The sequence below is a fragment of the Littorina saxatilis genome, linkage group LG9 (genome assembly GCF_037325665.1).
Source record: "Littorina saxatilis isolate snail1 linkage group LG9, US_GU_Lsax_2.0, whole genome shotgun sequence".
In the NCBI taxonomy this organism is placed as follows: Eukaryota; Metazoa; Mollusca; class Gastropoda; order Littorinimorpha; family Littorinidae; genus Littorina; species Littorina saxatilis.
In genome coordinates this window covers 32,264,000-32,289,677 of record NC_090253.1, presented here as the reverse complement: position 1 = coordinate 32,289,677, position 25,678 = coordinate 32,264,000, and the positions used below count along the sequence as shown (strand labels likewise).

Genomic DNA, 25,678 nt, shown 5'->3' with positions numbered 1-25,678 from the left:
GAACGAGATCTTGTGGATTGAGCAAGCGCATTAGGGTTGATTGGGAATCCTCACTTGTTTTGCATTTCAACATCTCTTTGGTTGCCTTTGTGCGCTTCAGTTTGTTGTGCCTAAATCATGGGGAACATTCATACCGTCGGTCCTAATGAAGCTCTCGTAATTTCAGGTTTGTATCTATTTATTTCAGTGCATAAGTTGAGTGTGTCGAGTGCGTGCCAGAGATGCTTTGCATACTCATATCATATACTGTTAAGTGTATAGAATGCATCTGAGTACATGTTCGTCCAAAATTCTAAGGCTAGGCCCGCATTAACTTTTGCGCTGTTTTTGGTTTCAGCGATTGGGTATGCTAGAATGATATTGCTCTTTAATTTTGATAATTGTAAATTGAAATGGAAAAGTGATCAAATTGTGTAAATAATCAACAACTGTACAAGTTCCAAAAAGGGAGTGTTGTGACACCAAGGGATTGTGAAATACTGTACTGATAGTGGCAGGGGAAGCCCCATGATATGAGGCAATGAAGCAAAAGTTATTGCTCATGAACTATATATCCATTATGTCATATATATTCAGTAATTCAGTATTCACTTGCGCTTTTTATCGGTACTACTTTTCTTCGTAAACTTCTGAAAACCCCTGAAAACCTCATTAGAAATGAGAAAAATTTGTCCTTAGAGCGTGTTTTATTGACATGTTTGATTGAAATCATATCTTAAATCTGCAACTTTCAGTTTTACTGTTCATGGTTTTGTTTTCGTGTTTGTGTGAGGATTTAATCATTTATGAAGGAGCGGAAGTAATTGATTTGAAGGAAGTGAACTCTAAGGCACAAATACATTTTCATTTTTGATTTGAACATGGTTTTCGACAGATAAAAGATAATGTTTTGTTTTATCACTGATAAAAGTTATCCATTTATGTGCGCGAACGTGTATGTATCCATGTGTGTATGACGTCATCAATACTTGTGCGCTTTATGATAACAAGAGTTACCTCCCTTGCATTGAAATTGTTGCATCAACTTCGTGGAAATCCGACTCTTAACACAAAATAATGGTGCATGTAGCAATAGCATGAACCAGGCATGACTTCTCACAGGCATGTCCAAAACTTTACTTTGAAGATAGATTTAGTTAGTTTAGATGGGGTTTTCGGAGAAAATAAGTACCCTTTTTATTGTTAATTTAATGTAAAGCCACTACTGGTACTAAAAGCCAACTCCGCCTCACAGGAGTTTTAGTAACAGAAGGATGACATCTTTTTACGAAAAGATCAATAGTATTTAAAGATAGTATTCCAAAGGCGCCATTTTAGAAAGATTTTTGACGATTTGGACCTTAAAAAGTTCAAGGGACATTCGTTATTAACAGCTATTGTGTTTTCAGCGTAGCAATAGGGTCCGATATTTAGACGAGACAAGTATAATGCCGACGAGTCGAAGACGAGTCGCATTATACTTGTTCGAGTCTAAATATCGGACCCTATTGCTACGCTGAAAATACAATAGCGATTATCTGTTCTGACCTTTATTTGTTGTTCCAAACTTACAAAATGACAGTTTTTGCGTCGATGCGTTGATCTCAGGTTTTGATAGCAGACGCCGTTTCTTATGCGCATTAGTTTTGCGCAGGCACCACACTGACTTTGGAAAAAACTCGATTTGACAACACAGCTGTTAACTCTTACCAGTTTGGGGGTTTTAGGGCATATTTTACAGTGCTGTTGGTGCCTACTTGCCGAGTGGCTATCTGGGGTCATATTCTAAATGAAATATAGAAAGTTATATATCAAATGAAAGGAAAATGAATAAGCTTTTCATATTTGCAAAGAGAATTGTGCTATCTTTAAAGGTAAAAAAGGTTATGGGGGTGACAACATGATTTTTGTTGAAATTTGTACGCCCATTTTTTGGAACACGTGACAAACACAAAGAAGACATTTTTTTTTGTGTTCAGTTTATTTTATATATGCTGCTAACTAGTCTGTTTTGGCATTCATTTTACATAACATAGCAACGTTTTATTGAGTTTTGCTGATAAACAAAAAAGTTATTGTCACCTGAAGACCCCCACCCAAATTTCAAAGTTGGACGTTTCATGACATACGCTTGCCTAAGGCCCCCCCCCAAAAAAAAAAGTCTGTTTACGGTATCCCGACCGACCATATTTGTTCGCGCGACCCTAGACTTTTTTTTGGCATTTGGGGAAAAAAATAAAATCTTTGTTTTTTGGCAAAATAACTTAAAAATATGTTTTTTTGGAGAAAAAAAAGTTTGTTTTTTGGCAAAATAACTGAAAAATATGGTTTTCTGGAAAAAAAAAGAAGAAAAAAGTCCCGACCTATTTTTTTGGCATATGTTACCGTTAACAGACTTTTTTTGTGTGTGCCTAATAATGCATTCCTATAACTAACTTGTAACAAAAACCCAGCTTGTTTCTGTCATAAAGTGTGTCTAACATATGAGTTTATCCACTGTCCAACCCATCCAATGTAAAATAACCAATTTTATTTTTATAATTAGATAATTGGTGAGTGAAAAACTACAGGGGGGGGGAAATCGTGGGTAAGGGAGCGAACTGGTAAGAGTTAAACAGCTTTTTATTAGTTCATTCGTATACAACAACAAAAAGTTTGAGTTTTTTAAATTTTGAACAAGACTACTTATGAAGAAGACCAAAACACAACATCAACGGAAAACTAGAAACAACTGAAGAACTAGGATGCAACAAGGGGAGGAAAAGAGAACAGCTAATCCGTACAAAGCGAGCAGACGGCAGCGACGTTTCCAGTTTGGGTGAATGGCATTTATACTTGTCTCGTCACGAAGCGAATTTTTCAACCTCAGTTATAAACGACTACATGAATGTTAGTGCCATGGGTTGTACATCAATACTTCAGAGGGGAAGTGGGGTATTTAGTGTGGAGTTACGAGATAAGAAAAGCCGAATGCGAAAATTTGTGTCAGTCGGCAACTGTGAACTAAGCTCACAGGCATACAAAAACGGCTGTTGTGTTGTACTCCCAGACCTGGGAACCCATATGATTTCGCCGTATTTTGTACGCATGATTGTCGAGAATACGCTCAGTACGCTCAGTGGTTAAAAAATACGACGAGAATAATTCCTAGACTACTTTTCTTCACAAGCCCATCCTGAAGCCGATCCAGTATTTTGGCACATGATTACGTCACTATATTAGCCGCCGTCGAAAAAAATATAATCGGATCGTGTCAATCAATCAAAACAACCAGGCAAACGAAAGTACGGTATTTGGCGAAATCGGCTCCGAGAATAAACAAGTGAAACAAAGAAGAAAAGTGAAAAAGTTTGAAGAAAAATATCACACACACACAATTTGTAACCAACACACACATGTAGTCCCGCCTGGAATAAACTTTTTGGGGATGATTTACGACTTTTGTGCACATTTCGAGCAGACAAAAAACCACAACATGGCGGCTCTCGCTCCTGTACAACTATCGCGAGACACAAAAAACCGAAATCTCGCGCGCGCGAGATCCTGATACATCCGGTGTTTCTCTGTACGCTTGTCACGACGACTTGTTGACAAACGAAGATTCGCGAAAGAAAGAGAAAAGCGCCGATCCTTGAGTAGAGAGCTAATAAAGTACCAGTAATCGCTAATCAAGCGAAATGAAAATCCGCGGCGACTTCCACTAGGTGAATGCTATTCAAGTTTAGGTAACGTTTTAGCCGCATCTTTGTATAAGCCGCAATGCGATTTTTTTTAAAAGTCGCAGCTTGTAGTCCGTCAAATACGGTACAGTTTTTGTCAGTAAAAATTGAAAAAAAGCATTTGTTTTAAATGTATAGGTAAACTTAATTAACGGTGTGACGGACGCGCATGAGGCATGTTTTAATCATGGATGTGCAAACGCTGTGTGGAGTACGCTCATTTTTTTGAAAATACACCAAGTTTGTTTGAGAATACTCAAAGTGCAAAACAGGGGTTCCCAGGTCTGTACTCGCCTGTTTGTACTACATCTTTCGACTTTGGGCATTTTGTGGTGTTTAGGGACAGAAAATAATAGGTTTAGTCCTGTTTCATCGGGAAGTTAGCAGAAAAGGGTATGCTATCGACATTTGTAAAGCTGAAAACCATTCCCGAGAAGAATTTCAAGTTGTCAGTGTATGCTGTTGTCGATCAGTGAAACATCGTGTGGTACAGGTGGGTAAACCGGAACCATGCGTCTTTGTTATTGACAATATGCTTTTGGATATTGAGAAAAATGGCCGACTTCCGTAGCATTATGCTTTGATGATCGGAAGAGACCATCCAATCACAGCCCCCGAATTCCCCCACGTGTTCATCAGAATAGCTATATACTGTCATTTAGAAACACCTGCAACGATTTGCTCAAAACTGCTCCGAAATTATGCCAAATAATCAAATGAATTTTATTCAGCGAGCGGTTTGCTTTGCCCAGCTCATCTGTCAGGAGTCCGGACTTATGGTCGTCATCATTATTTATTTAGTTTTCATAGCTATCCATTCGTCAAAGCAGGCGATCATGACTAGCTTTTGCATGCAAATTCCATGCCCTACAGGGCGAAAACGCTTCGCATAACAGAAGCAATGAAAATATCTGTTCGAAAATATCATGGTCTGCAAGTGCAATGACTATCAAACACAGCATTCAGATTTGAAAAATAGAATGCTCAAACACTGATTTTAAAACCTTCCTCGTGTGCGTTGTCATATATTCAACTCCCAAAACAAACTGTTTAGCTCTCGGCTCAATTTCAGATCTGTATCTCCAGGAATATCGCATGCAATACTAAAGTCAAAAGGTAGGACGAAAGTTATGACTCGTACAAAGAACGTCGCAATGAGAATTACTCGGCGCTCAAACGTTTATTTTAAGGTATTTCTGGTGTGTGGTCACGTAGTTACAACCCCCAACCTGTATAGCTCTTGGGGCTACATGTATTTGAGACAGTTTTCTTGTTAGATATAAATTATAATCCCTTTAAATTATGATAATAACCTGATGGAACACACTGGCAATAGCATTCAACAACATTGAATGACACTTACAGTTACAGATCACTTAAATTTCTATTTAGCACTGTGATTGGCTGTTATAGTGTTAAATATGTAGTGCATTGTATGCAGCCAATCTGGTAAATCAAAGCACACATCTGACATCAGAACACACACGCACACACAGATGAGATAACACAATATTGTAAAATTCTCAGTTGGCACCATATTCATGATATTGCACCATTTTGCATCTTTGGTCAAAAACGTGTACAGCCCTACTCTGTTGGCGCTTTTTGCCTTCAACTATGTCCCATCGGAATTTGGTTGAGGGGAACAAATGGCCCATTGCCTTTTTCTCCCAGGCTGAACCCTGGCTCATTATGGAGAGCACCTAGGGTGCTTCCTGGCTGTAGCGTTCAAACAAAAGGGAGTTTGTACTGTATGTAATTGTAAAAGCCTGGCGATGTCTGTGATCAGAAACTGATGGTTTACAGGTGACGGAGTATAAATCATACTAAATACAAAGTATATCTATTGAGGTCTGTCGTTTGACGTCACAATCCATGCATACCTGGCCTTGGTGGGCAAATCAGTGGCGTATGTCAGTAGGTATAAGGGTATATGTTGCCCGTAAACATTGTGTTCACTGGTTTTGTTAACAGTATAGAACAAGAAGAAGAACAAGAATTTATCCCGCCATATAGCATTACAGCCATTGGTGTTTGTCCTGGTGTGGAAACACTCATACACTCCTTGCATAAAGTCAATTTAAGGCTAACAACAACAAGTGAAAGTCGTCATCGACGTACAGATAACTAAAATGAATTCACCATCATATTTAAAAAAAAAGTTGTGTATATATATATTATGTATGAATAACTGTAAGTGTATGATACAATTCTTAATTAAAATGCACATATTGTGAGTATGAATGCTCTCTCTCTCACCTCCTCTCACACACACACGCTCACACACGCACACTTCTGCTTGTGTTATACAGACGCACTCGTATGCTGACAACCAGAAACATGGTATAGCACACCTGGCGACTATCTCTTTTGTGAAACAAATAAAATATGTGATGATATCTTCTTAAACAGCTATGGTTCTAAATCATTTTAAATGGGCGTGTTTTACTTGTTTAGTTATGAATAGTTCTGAGAGAAAAGTCATATAATTAAGTAAACTATTATTTTCACCCTTTTTCTTTTGCAGCGGTTTTGATAATAATACAAATTATTATAATGACGAATAGCGTTTCTATAGTGTGAGTCCCATTAATAGCAAGTCCCGTTATAAGAAAGCACACTCAAAATACTTTCTATATGATCCAAACTGCTCGGATACAAGAAAGCTTGTTTATAAAAAAGCAAAAAATCATGTACCCTTAACTTTTTTATAAGCATGTAAGACTGGACTGTGGACTACACACAAGTCCAGCAGATTTAAAAATATAGTACCTGCCAGCAAGTTCCAAACTGCCACTGCCACAGCTGTCAGGGGGTGAATTCAGAATAAGTGGGATGAAGCGAAATTAATGGTGCGATACCTTGGTGTAACACCATCTACGTAACCTACTTTTAGTTTTACACTGCGTTTAAACTTGGAATTAGTTGCTGCAGTTCAACTTCAAAGAACAGTATACAGTGGGTTTTGTTGTTGTCCTAGAATTGATTTTTAATAAATGTAAATAGTAGCATACATGGGTATACTTTGCAAAGATAGCTTTGTATAAACCCTTTGTAAATAAAACCCTTGAAAAGCTGGATAGCAATGAGCATGTAAAGAGAATTCCTCCATTACATTCAAGCCATATTATATACTCAGTCTCATGTTACTGTAGTGTTGGTACCTTTTCCATGCATTAAGCCTCTGGTCACTTATTCTGTGGTGTCAGCTGTGTGGGTTACTTGAGCAACAATTGCTGGTACATGTACATTGGAACCTGCGATGAAAGGACACCCTTGGGAACAGCCAAAAGTCTCCCTTCATTGTAGGCGGCCTATCAGCACAGGTAGATTTTGGTCACGATATCAAAGGGACAACAGAAGGTGTTCTCTCATCGGAGGGGCCTCACATGCCAGGTACCACTGTCATACATTTGTGAAAATGACTTGTGCTAATTGCTATTCCTCTGTACCATTATCACTTCATATGTCACACCAATTTTCTTTGGCTCTGTGTGTTTTCAGGAGGATGCTGTGGTGCAGAGAACCGAAAGTACATCATCGGAGGCTGGGCATGGGCTTGGTGGTTTGTCACGGATGCGCAGTCGTAAGTATTTCACTGTTCAAATTCTACAAAACTTTAAAAACTGTTGACAATGAATTCATACTATAACTATGGCAATGAGCATTCCATTGTAAATTCATTATTTAGAGGGAAAAAGGTCACTCTATTTCCACTTTTTCAACAAAGTAATGCAATATTTAGGTAAATAATGGATTGATTATCTAAATAAGTCTCCCTTGTTTTTATACATGTCAACATGTAGGTTCTTTTAGCTAAATAATGAATTATAATAGTGAATATACTGCTACAGTTCACACTCACAGTGAGTAAGTAAATGCATAGCTACAAAACTGAATTTTCAAGTTTTACAAAGTTCAACAAACTTAGAAATGGATGTTGCAATCTTGTATGCAAATTAATGAAGGAAAGCTATTTCTCCATTTTCAAGTTTAAGGAGATACAGTGGGAACCCAACCCCCCCCCCCCCCCCCCCCCCTCCAATTTATTTTCCCACCTTTTAAGACCTTTCTCAGATTTTCTGTTCATAATCTTTGTAAATTTACCTCAATTTAAGACTCCCACCTTTTATAGACCCAAGACCCAGATTTTTGGAGGTCTTAAAAGGGGGGTTCCACTGTGGCAGATTAACACCATTAGTAAGACTGATGCGTTACATATGACTTTGGATTTTCATCTTGTGTTTCAAGTAACAGAAAAAGTCCCTCTCTGGACCAGTTACGGCCAGCTTGCATGACAGTCCTGTAAAATGCACGCTGTCACGCAAGATTGGGCCACCAGAGTCAATTATATACATGGGATGATAAGTGATGCCCATTATGTGTAGAATTGGTCGAATTAGACCCTATCAGAATTAGCAAGCAAATGGTGGTAATTGCTTTCTGTTGTTTTTAGAGTTTCGCTGGAAGTGATGACCCTTAACCCTATTTGTGAGAGTGTGGAAACATCAGAGGGCGTTCCTGTGACAGTGACTGGTGTTGCACAGTGCAAGATCATGAGAGCACCAGACATCCTCAAGAATGCCTGCGAACAGTTCCTTGGCAAATCGCCAGAACACATCGAGAATGTTATTTTGCAGACACTGGAGGGTCATCTTCGTGCTATTCTGGGTAAGGGTGCAAACTGGAAGAGAATGCAAATGTTAGTTGTAACAGTCCTAGGTCCTCAAGGTTTGACTTTTCAGAACAGCTAATTTGAGATGTGTTCGTGCCGTCTAATTTTTATTACATTACTTCAATTACTCAACCCTTATACCCCAAGAGCTCTTGAGCTCCCATTTGCAGATCCCTAAAACACAATGCTACCTATGATGCATATATATCTGTTTCCATTTCTACTGGCTTCCTGCAGTGTTTGTCAGTTTGAGCATTTATCATTTTGGAAAACTTCCAGTAGTTTCTTTGCAACGATTTTCAAAGTTTAAAATGATATCAGAGATGCAGGTCGGAAATGAGTTGTATTGGTTATCCTGTTTTATAGGTGTGCTTGGTGAACACTTTGTACTGGTAGTCCCAACAGAAATGGACCATATTGTTATTAGTGAGGTTTGTTTTCAGGTACTCTGAGCGTGGAAGCAATATATCAGGATCGTGACCAGTTTGCCCAGCTGGTGCGAGAGGTTGCATCCCCTGATGTCGGCAAAATGGGAATCGAGATCCTTAGCTTCACCATCAAGGATATCTTTGACAACGTGGAGTACCTGTCTTCTCTGGGTCGTGCTCAAACTGCCAACGTCAAGAGAGATGCTGACATTGGTGTGGCTGAAGCCAACAGGGATGCTGGCATCAGGGTAAGGCTTGCAGTTGCAGCAGGAGAAAACTAACATTTTCAGGACTACAAGGCATTTTGTTGTAAAGGGCGCAACCACCAATTGTAAGGTTAAAATAAGACAAATCTACATATTAGGTGCTTCCGTTGTATTGGCCAAGTCAAATGAGGTATACAGAGTGGAAATAAGTTTTCTCCCTGATGTGTGGTGAGATCAAAGAGTCTGCATTCTCAAAGCTTTTTACCCGCTTTTAAACTATGAGACCGATGCTTTGATGTCTGAAAGGAAACTTTGTCCAGGTCTTAGAAGCGGAAACATGCATATCACTAAAGAGTGAGTTTTCTTTGTATAGGGATGTGGGTACATCCGTAATAATCTTTAGCCATACACTAGGCTTTACCCGTCATTAGGGTGCATAGGTAAAAGTTATAGTCCCAAAAGTACGGGACTATATGTATGTCTGGTTCATACAGCCACACTGGATACCTAGGCAACCAGCGGTAGGATTTCTATTAGTCTGCTTAGAATTTGGTCATGTTGGGCATATGTGTTAATTACTTAACTTATGTGTGACTTTCTTCATACACCTGCGAAAGTAGATTTGGTGATGTTCAAAGTTTAGTTGGGAAGTGTGTGGGTATATTTCTTTCAAATACATCACTTCAATTTAACTAATAGGAGTTACCTTACTTACGAGTGCTAGACTGAGAAGCGTCCTATGTTACCAGTACTAGACTGTAAACAAGGTCGCTAACTCTAGATTTCCGTCGGTATACCATTTAGGGGAGTAGTCTCCCTTTGTCGGTAGTACCTCTCTGCGCATGTGCCAATGCCCATAATCCCCAGTTTCAATTTCTTGCTACGGGGAGCTAGACGTGTATTTAGACCTTTCCCGTCTAAGAAGACTTCCTTCACAGGAACTACAACATTCACCTTCAATCACGGTTTGGGCTTTCCTTTTTAAGGGCGATTACTACGCCTGTATACATTCAATGATTCATCACGTTGAACAACGTAACGAACCGTGAAAATGAAAGTGAAACGGCTTAAAAATGTAACAAAGTTACTTGGTCATAAGTAGAAGGTACTTCAATCATCAATGATACCTTGTTGACACACAGAGCCTAACAGGCTCCGTTACTTGTCTTTTTTAACTAGTGAACATGCAATTGAACGACAACTATTCTTTACTCAGTCGTTACGAATGTCGAACAGATATTTACAGCGGTTGGACCGGTTTCATTGGCGCAATAGAACTCCGCGAACGATAACTTACCTTGCCGCTTTCAATGGAAAGCAACGGCAGGTCACCCTACACATCAATGTAGGAATACGAACAAGACCTTCAACTTCGAAATTACCCGGAAGTTTTTTGCGTTTTAACAGCTTTTTATCGACTACAGCGATGTTTACCATGCGCGTTATCCCGACCGGAAGCGCATTTCTGATCCGAATTTTTAGGCGTACAAAGTACCGAGCGCCCGCGAAGGTTACATACGGCGTCATGTCATTACAAACTGCGATGACTTTTGCGGGCAGCGTAGATACGGAACGCAGTACGCTTGAACGCTGATTGAACTGAAGGCACAGAGCGCCCGCGAATGTTACATATGGCGTATGAATACTTCGGTCATTACAAACTGCGATGACTTTTGCGGGCAGCGTAGATACGGACCGCAGTACGCTTGAACGCTGATAGAACTGAAAGCGGGTTGTATCGAAGAATAACAACAACAAACCTCGCCCGCTTGGAAAGAAAACCAAACACTGAGATTGAGATATGCGCCTCCGGGAATATTACGGAGGGAACTTCCTTTACTCTCAGAGAAAGGCAAGTAATTCTCTCTCCTATGTTTCTGGGAAACGATGTTTTCTGCGGTTGGCAGATTATGGTTTTGGTATTTTTATCAGATGATCATGGTGGACTCACAGAGACCACGTGGTGGTACTTCTTCAAATTGGATAAAGAATACTTTCCTTGCCAACTTAACTTGATTAACTTGTAAACTTGTATGCGTGCATACATACACATTATATATATATATAAATATATATTAAAAATTTTAAAAAAAAATTTTTTAAATTGACAAGGAAGAATTAAAGTGTATGCAAACACAGATGGGACATCTTTATTGGGATATAATCCTTTTATTCTTGGCAAAGGGTATCAAAGAAGTCAGTTGATGTTACAAATTCCATTTTCATGGAGTGTTTAAATCAGCTATCTGAGTGGTAAAAGATTTAACTTATGGATAAACTCAAGTGTTTACACTTTGAGATTTACACTCAGCTAAAATCTGTTGATACCACAGTGCCAGGAGACAGCTCTTCAAATTCAATTAGAACAGGCACACATATATACTTATGTTCTGTTCCAGTGCACAATTGATGTACATTACACTTGAATGACATGTTATGAATAATATACAGTTGAAACCATGCCTTAGGGGCATGAATAAACTTGGTTGTTAACACATGAGTATTACACTCAGCTGAGTTTTCACAACATGCAAGATCGAGCAAGGCTCTGAATAATACTCACAGGGGAGCTTCCTATAATGTTGTCATGCCTCTACTTATTCCTGGTTCGTAGGCAAAACCTAAGCCTTTGACCTTTAACAAGGCCACATCTTCCCGCAGTGGGGCACTGCGGTTATGAAATTAAAGGCCCCTCCTGTTTTTGGAACCGCAGGAGCTTTCTAGTTTGCTGTTAGGTAGATTTTTGGTTCCTCTTTCCTGTCATGCTCTCTTTTTCTTCATGAATTCTTTTCTTTTTTCTGCCTTCTTGCTCATTCACCTGTATTTTTTCCAAAAAATCTCTTCTCTTGCCGCTTGTCTCGCGATTCATGTATAGTTTAATCTGTTAGTGTTCTGATGTAAGCCCAGCAGTAGATAGGTTAAGCCTATTTTAACATACTGGAAACTGGTAATCTTCCAGTAGGTATTAATTTAGTTTTACTAAAGCCTGCTGGGACACAAGTATAATGGGTTAGTGCATTTGTAAACAGGAATCGCTTGACAAGTGGCCCCCTTCATCCCCCCCTTCCTCGTCCTGATATGGCTCTACGTAGTCGGCTGGACGTTAAGCAACAAATAAACAAACAAACAAGGCCACATCTCTACTGTTGTCACCTAATCCTACGACTAGGTTCTCAGAAGTAGACAACAGGACCTAACAATAAGAGGCCGCCCTTAAATAACACTGGCTCTAGTCAGGTTCATACAAGGGATACAATGTTTATCATTTCATATTATGGAAAATATAACATATTTGCTAAACGGATGTTGTTACAACACACAATTAACTATGCCTCCTAGACAGAGCGGCTACTCTCATGAGAAAGGTACTGGATAAACTCTTGGCACATCCATGCCGTTATCAGTACGAGGGGGAATTAAGTCATATTGACATGTATTTATATATACGTAGACATTACCAAACAGACAATGTCGGGCGCTCTGGGGGAATACCTCCAGTAAGCACAGGAAGAGACAGGCTTCCTTTTCGCCCTGATAACTCCCAGGATCGTTGCGACAGCTTATGACAGACCCTCCAGCTGTCAGGCAAGACGTCCACTGGGCGTAACATGAGTAGAATCTCCCTGAGGTAGCTACAGCCTCGTCTGCAACCTCTCCCTTGAGGTGACCCCGAAACACGGCTGTTGACAGGACTGGGCCCCTCCCACCACTATCTTTGCCAGGGTTCCCCATCATGATGGTGGCTTCATGCATTTTGACTACCAGTATTCAGTGCTGCAAACTGCCTGTAGCGATGCTTCAGCACCGGAAGGACAGCTCCCGCCCCCCATTGCCTGTCTACCACCTCCTGACGGACTGAGGAAGACCTAATGTTTAACGCTCTTGGAACTAGACCAACACTTCACGCCTGACCATATTCAGCAGTGCCCGGCTACATAGAAGTCTGGGAGTGTGAGGAGAATGCCTAGAGCCTCCTAGTTATCTTCATCACCTGGAATGGAGAGCTAATGGTTAGAGGCTACAACCTTCACACCGGGGAGCCGCCCTACCAGTAACAAGATGGCACCTGCAATCTGCATACAGATCACCAGTCAAACAGCGGTGGACAACTGAACAGGGTATAGTAGTCACATCAGTTTCCATGCATACTGCAAGCTCTTGAGGTCTCTAGATGTCTCCTTCGGATACACAGCTACAAGACAGACACTGCGTACCAAGATAAGAGGAATCAAAGTGTCTCAAGACATTTGCCTGAGGAAACGACTCTGAAGATCACTCACACTTGGAGTGGAGCTTGTTCAACAGGGTAACAGGCCCAAGAATCTTGCCATACAAGCGTCGGGCAACACGGGTGAGCATGTTCAGGCTACATCACAAGGCGGGGAGCTGTTGGAGATAACGCAGAGACGGGGGAAGAAGTGCTCTGAGAACGTCAAGTACAGATTGCTTTCATGACCTGTGGACGGACCCAGCGTAAACACTTGTAAGAGTTGCCCCTTCTTCCTGAATGTCATCTGACACCCGCATCAGCCAGGGGATGATGATAGTAATGTCAGATTGTACAGTCGACACTCAACAGAGGATGTCCGACACCTGTAACAGGTCACATCTCGACTGATAATGGTAACAACTCTGGCAGAAGCATCAACAGGAGAGACGACAGTAGACGTCCTAGAGAAGGGATGGGCCGTTTAAGATCACTGGGCAGGTGCCCCTGAGATGATCAGCAGCTTTTGGAAGACAACCTACCCCAGGGTCAGGCAGTCCTTAGGCTACAAAACCTCATGGTTATCATCCTTGGACCAAGTCAAGAACCGCCCTGATATGGCGCTTCGTGGTCGGCTGGGCGTTAAGCAAACAAACAAACCAAGTCAAGGCAAAACCCTTCAACAGGGACAGCACTCAACCTACGTCATGCTTCAGAGACGGACAGACTTGACTAAAGAGGGAATGTCTCCCGAGGTGACTCCGCCCGTTTTTCCATGGACTTTCCAGGAAGGACACTGAGAGATAGTCTGAGGTCTGGCCAGCCATCCGCACTATGAGATCCATGGGCCAGATTTCATAGATCAAGGAGGACCTCTCAGCCCATGCGGATTGATTAGTGCTGCCAGACATCTTGGACTGGGTAAACCATACGTCCCTCCATCATTGAGTCAAATTTTCCTGGAACAAGAAGAGCTTCCTCTACCTTTAGGGGTATTGGGTACGGCCACAGACACACTTGGATTTGGGAAGGCTCAGCCACCCCTTCCAACCGAACCTTGAATTGGACAAGCTTCGTTTGCCTCTTACAACTGGAGCTCTAAGATCCCTGGACCACAGAGATAAGACCTAGAGGTATTCCTCCCCCGAAAGGCATAATGAGTGCGGCAATACCTTTGACAGTGGGTGAATGTGTCCATCCCATCCATATGTAGACTCTCAGATGCCTGGACTCAAAAGCTAAAGGAGCTGGAGGAAAGAGACACAGTGAGATCCTAGCAGGAGCTAGGAATACCACACAAGGCTATCTCCCTCGCTCCCAGTCTACGGTGACACAAGGTTATTGGGTGAGTATAAGTTGTGTCACTCTAAGAGCTTGAGGTAGAGACACAGTGAGATCCTAGCTGGAGCCAGGAATACCACACCAGCCTTTTCTCCCTCGCTCGAAGAGCCTGAGGTAGAGACACAGTGAGATCCTAGCTGGAGCCAGGAATACCACACCAGCCTATCTCACTCACTCCCAGTCTACGGCTACGCGTCGTTTTTGGGCGAGAAACGTGGCAACTCGGGTGCTGACTAAGACCTTTGTCAAGTCAGAACTATGCATCAGACCAAGAGAGTACACCTCCTGCCTCAGGCAGGGGCCTGAAAACAACTCTGCATAGTCACCCTAGAGCTCAGCTCCACAAACAGCTGAAGTGCCCCAGAGCTCACAAAGCTATGCTGGTCAGACAATGCAACACTTGCCGCCCGCAGCCACGCCTACTGAAAATCCAGATATGGACTTGGGTGATCTAGGCAGAAGTACTACTGAGATCACAACATAAGACATCTTTGTGAGTTCAACTACCAGGGGGCAGAACTTTGCATCAGCCCAAGATAGTGCACCTTCGGCCATAGGCCGGAGAACATCACTGCATAGTCATCTAAGAACTTGTGAGCTCTACAGAAATCTGGAGTGTCCCAGAACCCACAAAACCTATGCTGGGCAGACAACCCAGCAGATGCCACCTACAACCATGTTTACAGAAAACCTAGATCAAGGACCTGGCTGATCAAGCCAGAAAACGGTCCTGCTGAAATCACAAATGGGACCTCTCAGTGAGTTGCATGCCAGGCATGGCACCCTCTTGAGTAAGACAAGAGCGGTCATTCAGCCAATAAGGGCTCAGAGATGCCCATGGTCACTGGGGACCCCCTCACGCTATAAGTGTGGAATTTCAAAGTAAGAAGCAGGTTTTCCCCTTGGGTAAAGGCAATACAGCTGGCTGTCTTTCACTGGCTATTCTAGGACAAATGGTACCTATAACCATTAAGGGTAGGCTTATAGCCCCCACATGCGTTGAGACAGGCACAGGAAAGGTGCAGACAGTGACCGTACTGCTGAGCGCACTTGCGCTTACTTCCTGTCACGCAGGAGGAACAGCTAAGTCAGCCTGAATTTACACTGGTATCTGTGCCTACCATCCTCATTAGAGAGGTAAATTCAGAGAGGATATATATATTCATTCATGCGACTGGCACAATTGTTTGCCATGGAAAGTGGTGCCTCAGACCAGAATTCTACAGGATCTCTGGAAACTCTGTCAATCTCCCTTAAATGGAGGATCAGTCGCAGAGACGCACCTTGGTGATAAGTTCAAGGTATTAGAGGAATTGTTATCTCTGACCATTCCTCATCTTTTAGGTCGTTCACCTGATCCGCCTGCAGAACTTTACGTTGCTGGGGAGTTGGGTCGCTCAAGGCGCATAATGGCAAGTCATAACCATAACCCAACATTGATAAAGACAAGTGATCAGAGGAATAGTAACGACCATCAAGTAGAAACCAGCTCTACATTGACAGGTGGGACTTTCTTTCGATTGTTCCTTTCTGGAGCAAGTTGACACAGTGGCAACAATGCAACTTGCCACTCGCCCGACTCAGGATTTCTTGCTTCTCAGTCCGATGATCTATCCTTTTCTTCCCCCGATTTTACAGGGGGGATTCCGGACAAATGGGCTGAGTCGGGTGAGGTGACACTAGATTACCGATCGAAAGTCAACCCTCCAGCCTGTTATCTATTCTCCCATTAGTTAAATTGAGGTGATGTATTTGAAAGAAATATGTATTTTTTACAAGTAAAATGACTATTTCTAAGAATACTCACCTCAATTTAACCAGAGACCCTCCCACCAACCCCGCTATTGACTTAATAGCTTCGAATTGAAACTGGGGATTATGGGCATTGGCACATGCGCAGAGAGGTACTACCGACAAAGGGAGACTACTCCCCTAAATGGTATACCGACGGAAATCTAGAGTTAGCGACCTTGTTTACAGTCTAGTACTGGTAACATAGTACGCTTCTCAGTCTAGCACTCGTAAGTAAGGTAACTCCTATTAGTTAAATTGAGGTGAGTATTCTTAGAAATAGTCATTTTACTTGTAAAAAATACATGTTTTTGCTGTAAAACTAAAAGCTCCAGGGGGCATGTTTCTCTTTTTCCTCCCTTTTCAAGGATGATGTTAAAATGTAAGATATTTCTATTTTCTGGTGGTCTTGCACAGGAGGCAGAGTGTGATAAGATCAGAATGGACTCCAAGTACAGAGCTGATGCCAGCATTGCAGATTCTTCCAGAGAATTCAAAATGCAGAAAGCCCACTTTGACAGTGAGGTCAACACCAAGGTACTGTATTTACCTGCAACTAGGGCCCTTTTAAACGAGAATAGTGGCTGTTTGTTTAAAAACACAGTATGGTTTGAGCAGAGCATGATGTTTTAAGTGGTCAATGGGAGGGTAGAGGATGTCCATAACTGACATTCAAAGCTGATGGAATTATGTAGTTAAAAGTTCTGTACAAAATTCAGTCTTCACTTTAAGTAGCCTGTTCAAATGAAGGAGACATTAGACTTGGTAAGTGTTTCTGGTGCATGTAAAGACAGATATTTCAAAGTTTTTCAAGGAAGGTAAGGAATGCCTTGATGTTCAGTTTTTATTTTTTTAAATTTTTTTTCTCGTGCTCTACCAACGGACCATACTCACTCTCATTAAACCTAATTGTGTATTTTAATTTTTCCTGCTTATAGAAAGCTGAGGCTGAGCTTGCGTATGAGCTGCAGGGAGCCAAGGAAAAACAGCGCATCAGGAATGAAGAGATGGAAATCGAGGTGGTGGAGAGGCGCAAACAGATTGACGTGGAGGAGAAAGAGATTTTGCGTAAGGAGAAGGAGCTCATCGCCACCGTCAAGCGCCCTGCGGAGGCTGCTGCCTACAAGATGACACAGATTGCTGAGGGTCAAAGGTGAGTACATATCTGCTGGGGAACTAGACCTATAAGGCGCAACGTTTTTTCTCAACCCCTGCGCCCTATTGACCGGTATCTCCTTACGTATGGCTAAAGAAGAGTAAACATGTACCCACATCCCCATACAAAGAAACCTAACACACCCTCTCTTGTGGTAATGCATGTTTCTGCTACTAGAGTTGCCTCTCAGGCACCAAAGGAGACCGCCCCATAGGTTAAACTCGGTCACTGACCCGGGGTAAGAAGTTCAGTGTCTGTAAACTGGGGCAGACAGTGTTTCCTCTCAGACATCAAAGGAGACCGAGGGTCTCATAGATAAAACTCAGTCATTGACCGCGGGGAAGAAGGTCAGTGTCTGTGAACTGGGGCAGGCAGCTGGTCTCAAGGCCAACCAGCTATTACAATGCACCTGCCTTTGATCTCGCCCACATTTAGAGCAAACATATTTCCACCGTGTATTCTTCCTTTGATGTGCTGTGAATAATACATGGGAAGCGCCTAATGTGATTTTTTTTTCTATTTTACCTCAAAAGTGGGGGTTGTGCCCTATATATCACAAAGAGCCTTATTGTCCCGAAAATACGGTACATGGTTTGACCCAAACATCTCCAGCATTTTAAATTCTTGCTGAATTCTATTCTTAACGGGCACCAGTGTCAATCTGTGAAAATAGATTCAGCCTCAATTTCCCACTCTGAACAGGAACCAGGCAACCTGTTGATTCATGTTGTGTGTGTACAAGTTTAACAGTGTTCTTATTCCATGTAAAAGCCTTTGGAGATGTTTGGTGGTGTATATGGTAGCTTACAGAAGAAGGAGGGTACATTAATTTTACTAACAGCTTTCAGTAACAGAAGAAGGAGAGTACACAGTGTACAGTGATGGGGGGGGGGGGGGGGGGGGGACTAGCAGGTCTGTACATAAATTGACCTGGGAAATCAGACAAATCTCCACCAATAACCCACCAGGCCCCTGGCCTGGATTCTAACATTCAACCTTCCGCATTGGAGGCCGGCATTGTGTCTTCTATGCCATTGTGGCCATCTTGAAGGAAACGGGTGCATGGTTGACACATACATCTGCTCTCAAGAAAGCTTAAGTATGTATGACCTCTGAAGAACGCTGTCTATGAGGATTACAATCTCTCCTTACACCTTTTGAATTTGGGAAAATTATTCAGGACCATGGCCTGCCTTTTCTAGGAAAAAAGATTTTGTCATTGTCTGTTTACCTTTTTTCTCTGTTCCCTTATGCAGCTGTTTCTATTTGCCGTTATTCTAGGTTCCAGACGGTGGAGGTTGCTAGAGCAGAGGCTGAGAAGATCAGGCTGATCGGAGGCTCTGAGGCTGCAGCCATTGAAGCTGTGGGCAAGGCAGAGGCTGAGCGCATGAGGCTGAAGGCTGCTGCCTACAAGCAGTATGGAGAAGCTGCCATGCTCCATTTGGTGCTGGAGACATTGCCAAAGGTTTGTCAATGTCTAAACTTGCAGATAACAGACAGTGTGTGTGTGTGATTTTGTTTCTTTATGGGAAAGGTTACCTTTTAGAGGCTTACTGACTACCTTTTTTATGTGAAAGAATTGGTGATCTTTCATGGCATAATAGTGCAAACATAAACTAAGGGCTTGTCTTTCTCATTGCAGTAAGAAGGGTAGAGCTTTTCGTGCTGTTTTCTAATCAATGCATTTAACGTTTAAGTTTTGTTGCCTGTCTGCACACATGAACTAAATGTGTTTCATTCCCTGACTTGGTGCAAGTTGTTTACTTAGTTATATGCTTAAGGTTTTCTTGACCACTCTTAAAATTCCAGTACTAAATTGTTTACACTGTTTTCCTGTAGATCGCAGCTGAAGTGTCGGCGCCCCTCAGCAAGACAGACGAGATTGTGCTTGTGGGTGATGATCGCACCACCAGTGAAGTTTCACGCCTTATCAGCCAGCTTCCTCCAGCCGTCCAGGCACTCACAGGTGTTGATGTGTCCAAGGTGAGAATGGGGGGCCAGGTTATTAATCACTCAGCAGTATCACAATTTACAGTAGGCAGCTTCCTCCCTTCTGCAGATTCTCTGCTTCACTTCTTTTGTCATGTTCAGAACGAGTGCTAGCTCATTTTCATTCTGGATTTAGTTTAGTAAGAATGTCTGTCATGTTGGGGAACTAGTTCTATGCAAGTAAGAATATTCAGAAAAAGTTTCAGTGAAGTTGAATTTGAAAGGAGGGTTTGGATTTAGTAAATATGTGTATAATCCTTGATTTTTCTGGCACAGATTTTGTACAAGCAACTGTCACATCTAAGGCGAAGTTCTTTCCTTCTGTTGAAAAGATCTAGTTGATACAAATACAGTACAAACAACAAATTTGGGGCAAATACAAACAAATAATTTGGGGCGAATACAAACAAATATGTTGGGGAGTAATAAGATGGTTTTTTTTATATTCCAAACCATGAATTTTGTGGAGGGTGTGTGTTTTTGTTTTGCTTCAACCAGCCCTTTCTTAACACAAACAAGGGAAAAAAGCATGAGAAGAGTACCACACCTTTCTCATCATGGTAGATGTGAACTTGAATTATGTTCTAGCGTGTATGTGTGGTATAATTTGAATGTTTTGTCCACCAGAACTCACTCTTATTCACAAAACCAGGTTCACAGAGAGAAATTACTGTTCATTATAAACAGGCAGATTACACAACATAAAGACATTTGTAGTACCCTAAAGAATAATAATAATGTATAATACTTCTAGAGCGCATAAATCCAGGGTTAAACCCTTCTCTGAGCACTTTACAATTTTTGGGGAAATATACACACACACAAATATAATTGTTGACATCTCATCAAACACGTGAGAAGGACTGAACTGTTTTTTAATGCCAACTACAGATTGCGAGTAAATTGCACTGTACAATGGAAGATGTCGAGTCTCGTCATAAACTTCCATCAGCATAGGTATACTTTTGTGTGTTACAGTTTAGGCAGGACAGTTTTGCATGAGAGTTCCTTTTGTTTTGTGAAAGTTACTGCAAATTGTGTTTTTTCTTAGTTTGGTTGTTTATGTTCTAGATAAATGGTTTATATTTGTTATAATTATTTGTGTAAAAAGCTAATACAGAGCATGAGAAAGTGCTTGTACTTGTAGCAAATTTTTGTTTAAATGAATATATTAGGTTCACCTGCCAATAACAAAGAGATATGTTTTTGAGTCACTTGAGAAAAAGTGACTCTATGTAATCGGTCAGTGTTAGTCTGTCCGGCCGGTCAGTGTTAGTCTGTCCGGCCGGCCAGCCGTCCGGCCGGCCGTCCGTAGACACCACCTTAACGTTGGACTTTTCTCGGAAACTATCAAAGCGATCGGGCTCATATTTTGTTTAGTCGTGACCTCCAATGACCTCTACACTTTAACGATGGTTTCGTTGACCTTTGACCTTTTTCAAGGTCACAGGTCAGCGTCAAAGGAAAAATTAGACATTTTATATCTTTGACAAACTTTTCTCGGAAACTATCAAAGCGATCGGGCTCATATTTTGTTTAGTCGTGACCTCCAATGACCTCTACACTTTAACGATGGTTTCGTTGACCTTTGACCTTTTTCAAGGTCACAGGTCAGCGTCAAAGGAAAAATTAGACATTTTATATCTTTGACAAAGTTCATCGGATGTGATTGAAACTTTGTAGGATTATTCTTTACATCAAAGTATTTACATCTGTAGCCTTTTACGAACGTTATCAGAAAAACAAGGGAGATAACTAGCCTTTTCTGTTCGGCAACACACAACTTAACGTTGGGCTTTTCTCGGAAACTATAAAAGTGACCGGGCTCAAATTTTATGTGAACGTGACTCATTGTGTTGTGAATAGCAATTTCTTCCTGTCCATCTGATGCCTCATATAATATTCAGAACTGCGAAAGTGACTCGATCGAGCGTTTGCTCTTCTTGTTTTTATATGTATCTTTTTTATAAGGATGTATTCTTTTTTGTTTGTGTTCATCTGATCATCTGGCCATCTGGACTAGTTCTGATAACTTTGGAACTCTGGGAGTATTTTAGATCATTGTTGATAAACTGGCCCGTCTTGGTGGGTCTGTGTAGCTCAATGGGTAGCATGCTGGATTTGTAACAAGTTGGTCACTATCGGTCTGGGTTTGAGGCTGAGGTGGATTTTTCTGTATTTCCCTGAGTCAAGGTTCAGTGCAGGCTCTAATCGGACAGAATTGTACCATTCTCGTGTGTGCAAATGCAGGCAAACAAACTGATGTGCATGTTAAACATCCAAAGTTTTCAGCTAAAGTCTAGAAAATTGGAAAGACATATGACACATACCCTTGGTAATCTATTTTCGCAGTGCTGATGAAACCTTTTAGTTCTGTTGGGTTGAGTCGGAGCTGGCAACTGGACTGCAGTGGTACACCTAGGTTTCTTTTGGGTTGGGTTTCTTTGTTTCTGAGAGACGAGTTTTTGAATGTTTAATACATTTATTGCATTAGTTTTTTTATAGGCTGTTACAGGAGACTTCCTAAATTAACATTATTTTTGTTGAAAGCTAAAGAGGATGAGTGAATCAGAACTAGGGAATGCTTTCATGTATGGTTTACATTCATGTAACTGAATAGCATTTTACCACCAGCACGGTTGGCCTAGTGGTAAGGCGTCCGCCCCGTGATCGGGAGGTCGTGGGTTCGAACCCCGGCCGGGTCATACCTAAGACTTTAAAATTGGCAATCTCGTGGCCTGGCGTCTGGCATTATGGGGTTAGTGCTAGGACTGGTTGGTCCGGTGTCAGAATAATGGGACTGGGTGAGACATGAAGCCTGTGCTGCGACTTCTGTCTTGTGTGTGGCGCACGTTACATGTCAAAGCAGCACCGCCCTGATATGGCCCTTCGTGGTCGGCTGGGCGTTAAGCAAACAAACAAACAAAAATAGCATTTTACCTAGCGGTTAAACATGACACATATCTTTCAGGGAGATCTAGTGATTATCAGTTCCACCTGACTGTTGAAAACAGAACTTTTAATAATGTAACCTGTATTCACTATTTGCATTGTACCTGGTGGAAGGAAATCATGTAGCAAATGCCTTCAGAGTTCCTTGGTGAGTGTGTTCCCCTTCGTGTACACTACATTGGGGTGTGCACGTTAAAGATCCCACGATTGACAAAAGGGTCTTTCCTGGCAAAATTGCATAGGCATAGATACAAATGTCCACCAAATACCCGTGTGGCTTGGAATAATAGGCCGTAAAAAGTAAATATTCGCCTTAATTGGCTTGAGATTTACTTGCCGATGTGAATGCGTGATATATTGAGTAAAAAATTCCATCTCACACGGCAGAAATTAATATGTAAAGCGCTTAGAGAACGTCAAGCGCTATATAAATCGCCCCATACATACATACATGAGTATGAATAAGCACAGGTAAAATGTTGGAAAACGTTTGCCAGAATTTTGACCCTGCATTTTAAAGTTGTTTTTGTATGTTTTGGGTTTCTTTGTGATTTGTTTTTGCATGTGTTAAAGTCCGTTTTTTTTCTTCTGTTTTAATGACTTTCATTGTTACCAGGAAAAGAGTACTGCTTACTTTTTTTTAATTTGATGTCACTTCCAGTAAATACCAATTGTCTTTTTTAATTTGGGGCTTGTAAGATTATCAGTTTTCTTACAGGTACTGCATAGCAGCACTGCAAGCATCTGTTGTTGCTGTGGTTTAAAGGGATTTTTTGTAACATGTAAAGGCATTGAAATATTAGATCAACTAATGAGTCTACCTTCCCATATGGGAAATTGTAATTTATAGTTTAAGATTTTAATCTGGTGCAAAAATGTGTGCTTTTCACAACTTTTTTTTCAACTGATGCGTGGAGTTGTATGCGTGTTAATTTTGTACAACTGAGATCATTTAATTTTCAGTTGTAGAACTTTGTTACTTGAACTCCCGCTTTTTGTGATGGACCATCTCAAGACCTTTAGGAAAGAACTGATAAGATCTTTAAGGAAGAGCTGATTTGATTCATTCTTGATTGTTTTTCCTCCTAGGTCCTGGGCAAGCTTCCTGGAGCCAGCAGCCACTGAGGTTTGCGGATCACCTGTGCAATGTGTCTATCTCTTCAAGTTGATCAACTGTATGGTTACGTGTCCATACATCTCTGTACTCCAGTCAAGTCTACTCTGCATGCTTTTCTCCTGTATATTTCCACCCATTTATTGTGTCTTTAGTGTCTTTTATATCTATATAGAAGCTGATGTTGTCAATGATTCGTCTGCTGTTCATTGTAAGAACAATCTTCATCATTCTTAGTAAGGGTGTATCAACAGCTTTTTCGGAATACTCCTGTTTGTGGAACACCTCGTGTGTAAAAACAAACATGAGTGCTGCAGATGAGTACATATTTTGTACAGAATTTGTGGATTTGTTGTTATTTTTAAATGCACATATTGCGGTCCATTGAATGTTTTGTAACTTTTGCAAGTGCTAACCCTGGGATTCTTTTTTTCCTTGTGAAATTATTAGGGAGATTGTTAGGTTCTTTCAAGTCATTTAGTTCTTTTAGGTTGCATTAATATTAAAGAAATGGTACTGTAAGAATACTTCATGATTTACGAAGAAAGGCAAAGAATTTTTATTTGTTTGCACGATTTTACTTTGGCTCCCCCCACCAGTTGACTTGTTGACTGTTTATTGAAATTTCTTTTATGCAAATGATTGATTTCAGTTAACAATGCGTTGCACTGTTTTGGAGTTCACCTTCTCTTGGTTTTGATACTGGTTTCGGAAGCATGTGTATTTAAACAGATTTCTGCCGCCAGTTTGGCTCCTGTTTTCATTTGGTCAGTTTTCTTCTCTTTTTTTGAATATAATTTCTCTTTTTCTTATTTTTAGAATGTGGATTCAAAGATGTCTTTCCTCCCGGCTTCCTACAAGTATTTCACTTATAATTATCACTGCATTTTATTTTACTTTCTGATTTTTCTGGGCTCATTTTGTGTTGTATCTTTAGTTTTCACATTTGGCAGCATTGTTACATATGTATCTGTATTCCCTTGTGGATTGTCTGACTTTTCTTCATGGTTGATACAAACACGAAGATAGTTTTTTTTTTTACCCTGTTGACTTGACACCTGGTAGTGATAGACCAACACAGAATACGGGTTGTCATTGTGTCACAGCAAATCGTTTGGAGTTGGCCAGGTTGTGTTAGTAGTGTTCTTTTTCTATCTATTGATTGTGATCAAAATCTGCATTTTTGTGGTTATTTGCCTTGTCATTAAGTCAGGAACATGATTGCTTCTTAATAAGCTTATTGTAAGTTTTTCCTGTTTTCTTTTTTTGTGGGAATGGGAAAAGGGATAGGTCTTATCAGCAGAAAGTCTTAAGTATAGTCATTTGATCATGATTAAATCTTGGTGTGAACCGTTGAGGAAAGGAGGAAGTGATAGTTTTTATTTTATTTTATGAACAGTGAATCATGTATCTGGGCTAAGATTAGGGCAGCACTTGTGCCTGAATGAAGGTTTTTCAAATGGCAGATGTTTTGTCACAATGCTTTTTGCTCAGTCAAATCACAGTTCAGTTTAGAATGTGTGTACATTCCTGGCCCGTATATAGTCTGTAATTATAACCATGCACCACTAAATACAAGCAGGGTTTTTTGTTTTGCGTTTTTTTAAATTTTTTACTCGAAGTGTCCTTATTAGGGACTGATTGTGACAATATACTTCTTCCATGTGGACATGGCTCTATCGTGCTTGTTTGCAGAAACATTTGTTTTGCCCAAACTCATATTCACTGATGTAAGTTATATCTGCCCCTGAAAGGCACAATAGTGGAAAGTGCATAAGTCATATAAAGTACTTTTTAGTTGCAGCATTTTTGTCTTTGAAATGTTGCTGTGTATATACATTTTGAAGTCCTCTGATGTTTTAACAGTATTTCTTGTTTATTACAGTATGTTCACAAACAGCAAGTTTTAAATTGTATCTGTTGTAAAAAGTGTAAATTTTTGTTTGTTTTGTTTTGTTTTTTAATTAAGTGCATTCTTTTTACATTGGTAATATTTTATATAAAACACGGTGTGTTGTAATGTTTGGTTACGCAGAACTTCATCATTTTCTGTATAAATCATAATTGGATCAGCGTGCATTTTTGTATGTCTTTCAATAAAATGTTCAACTTTTAAAAGAT

The 25,678-nt window shown here is 40.8% G+C and overlaps 1 protein-coding gene across 1 annotated transcript; it reads left to right on the top strand.

Moving 5' to 3' along the window:
- Positions 1–9: 9 nt before the first annotated feature.
- On the top strand, positions 10–25,678 carry LOC138977057 (flotillin-2-like). Its single transcript, XM_070349969.1, has 9 exons — positions 10–166; positions 7,203–7,284; positions 8,155–8,369; positions 8,817–9,049; positions 16,764–16,883; positions 17,285–17,499; positions 18,784–18,967; positions 19,342–19,485; positions 23,533–25,678. Exons 1-9 carry the CDS (start codon positions 118–120, stop codon positions 23,566–23,568), a joined length of 1,278 nt encoding a protein of 425 aa, XP_070206070.1. The 5' UTR covers positions 10–117; the 3' UTR covers positions 23,569–25,678.

Bases quoted from the DNA above. Each gene is read 5' to 3' on its own strand.
- LOC138977057 (XM_070349969.1), top strand. From the start codon at position 118: ATGGGGAACATTCATACCGTCGGTCCTAATGAAGCTCTCGTAATTTCA. The intron at 167-7,202 runs GTTTGTATCTAT...GTGTGTTTTCAG, and splicing joins TGAAGCTCTCGTAATTTCAG to GAGGATGCTGTGGTGCAGAG. The intron at 18,968-19,341 runs GTTTGTCAATGT...GTTTTCCTGTAG, and splicing joins TGCTGGAGACATTGCCAAAG to ATCGCAGCTGAAGTGTCGGC.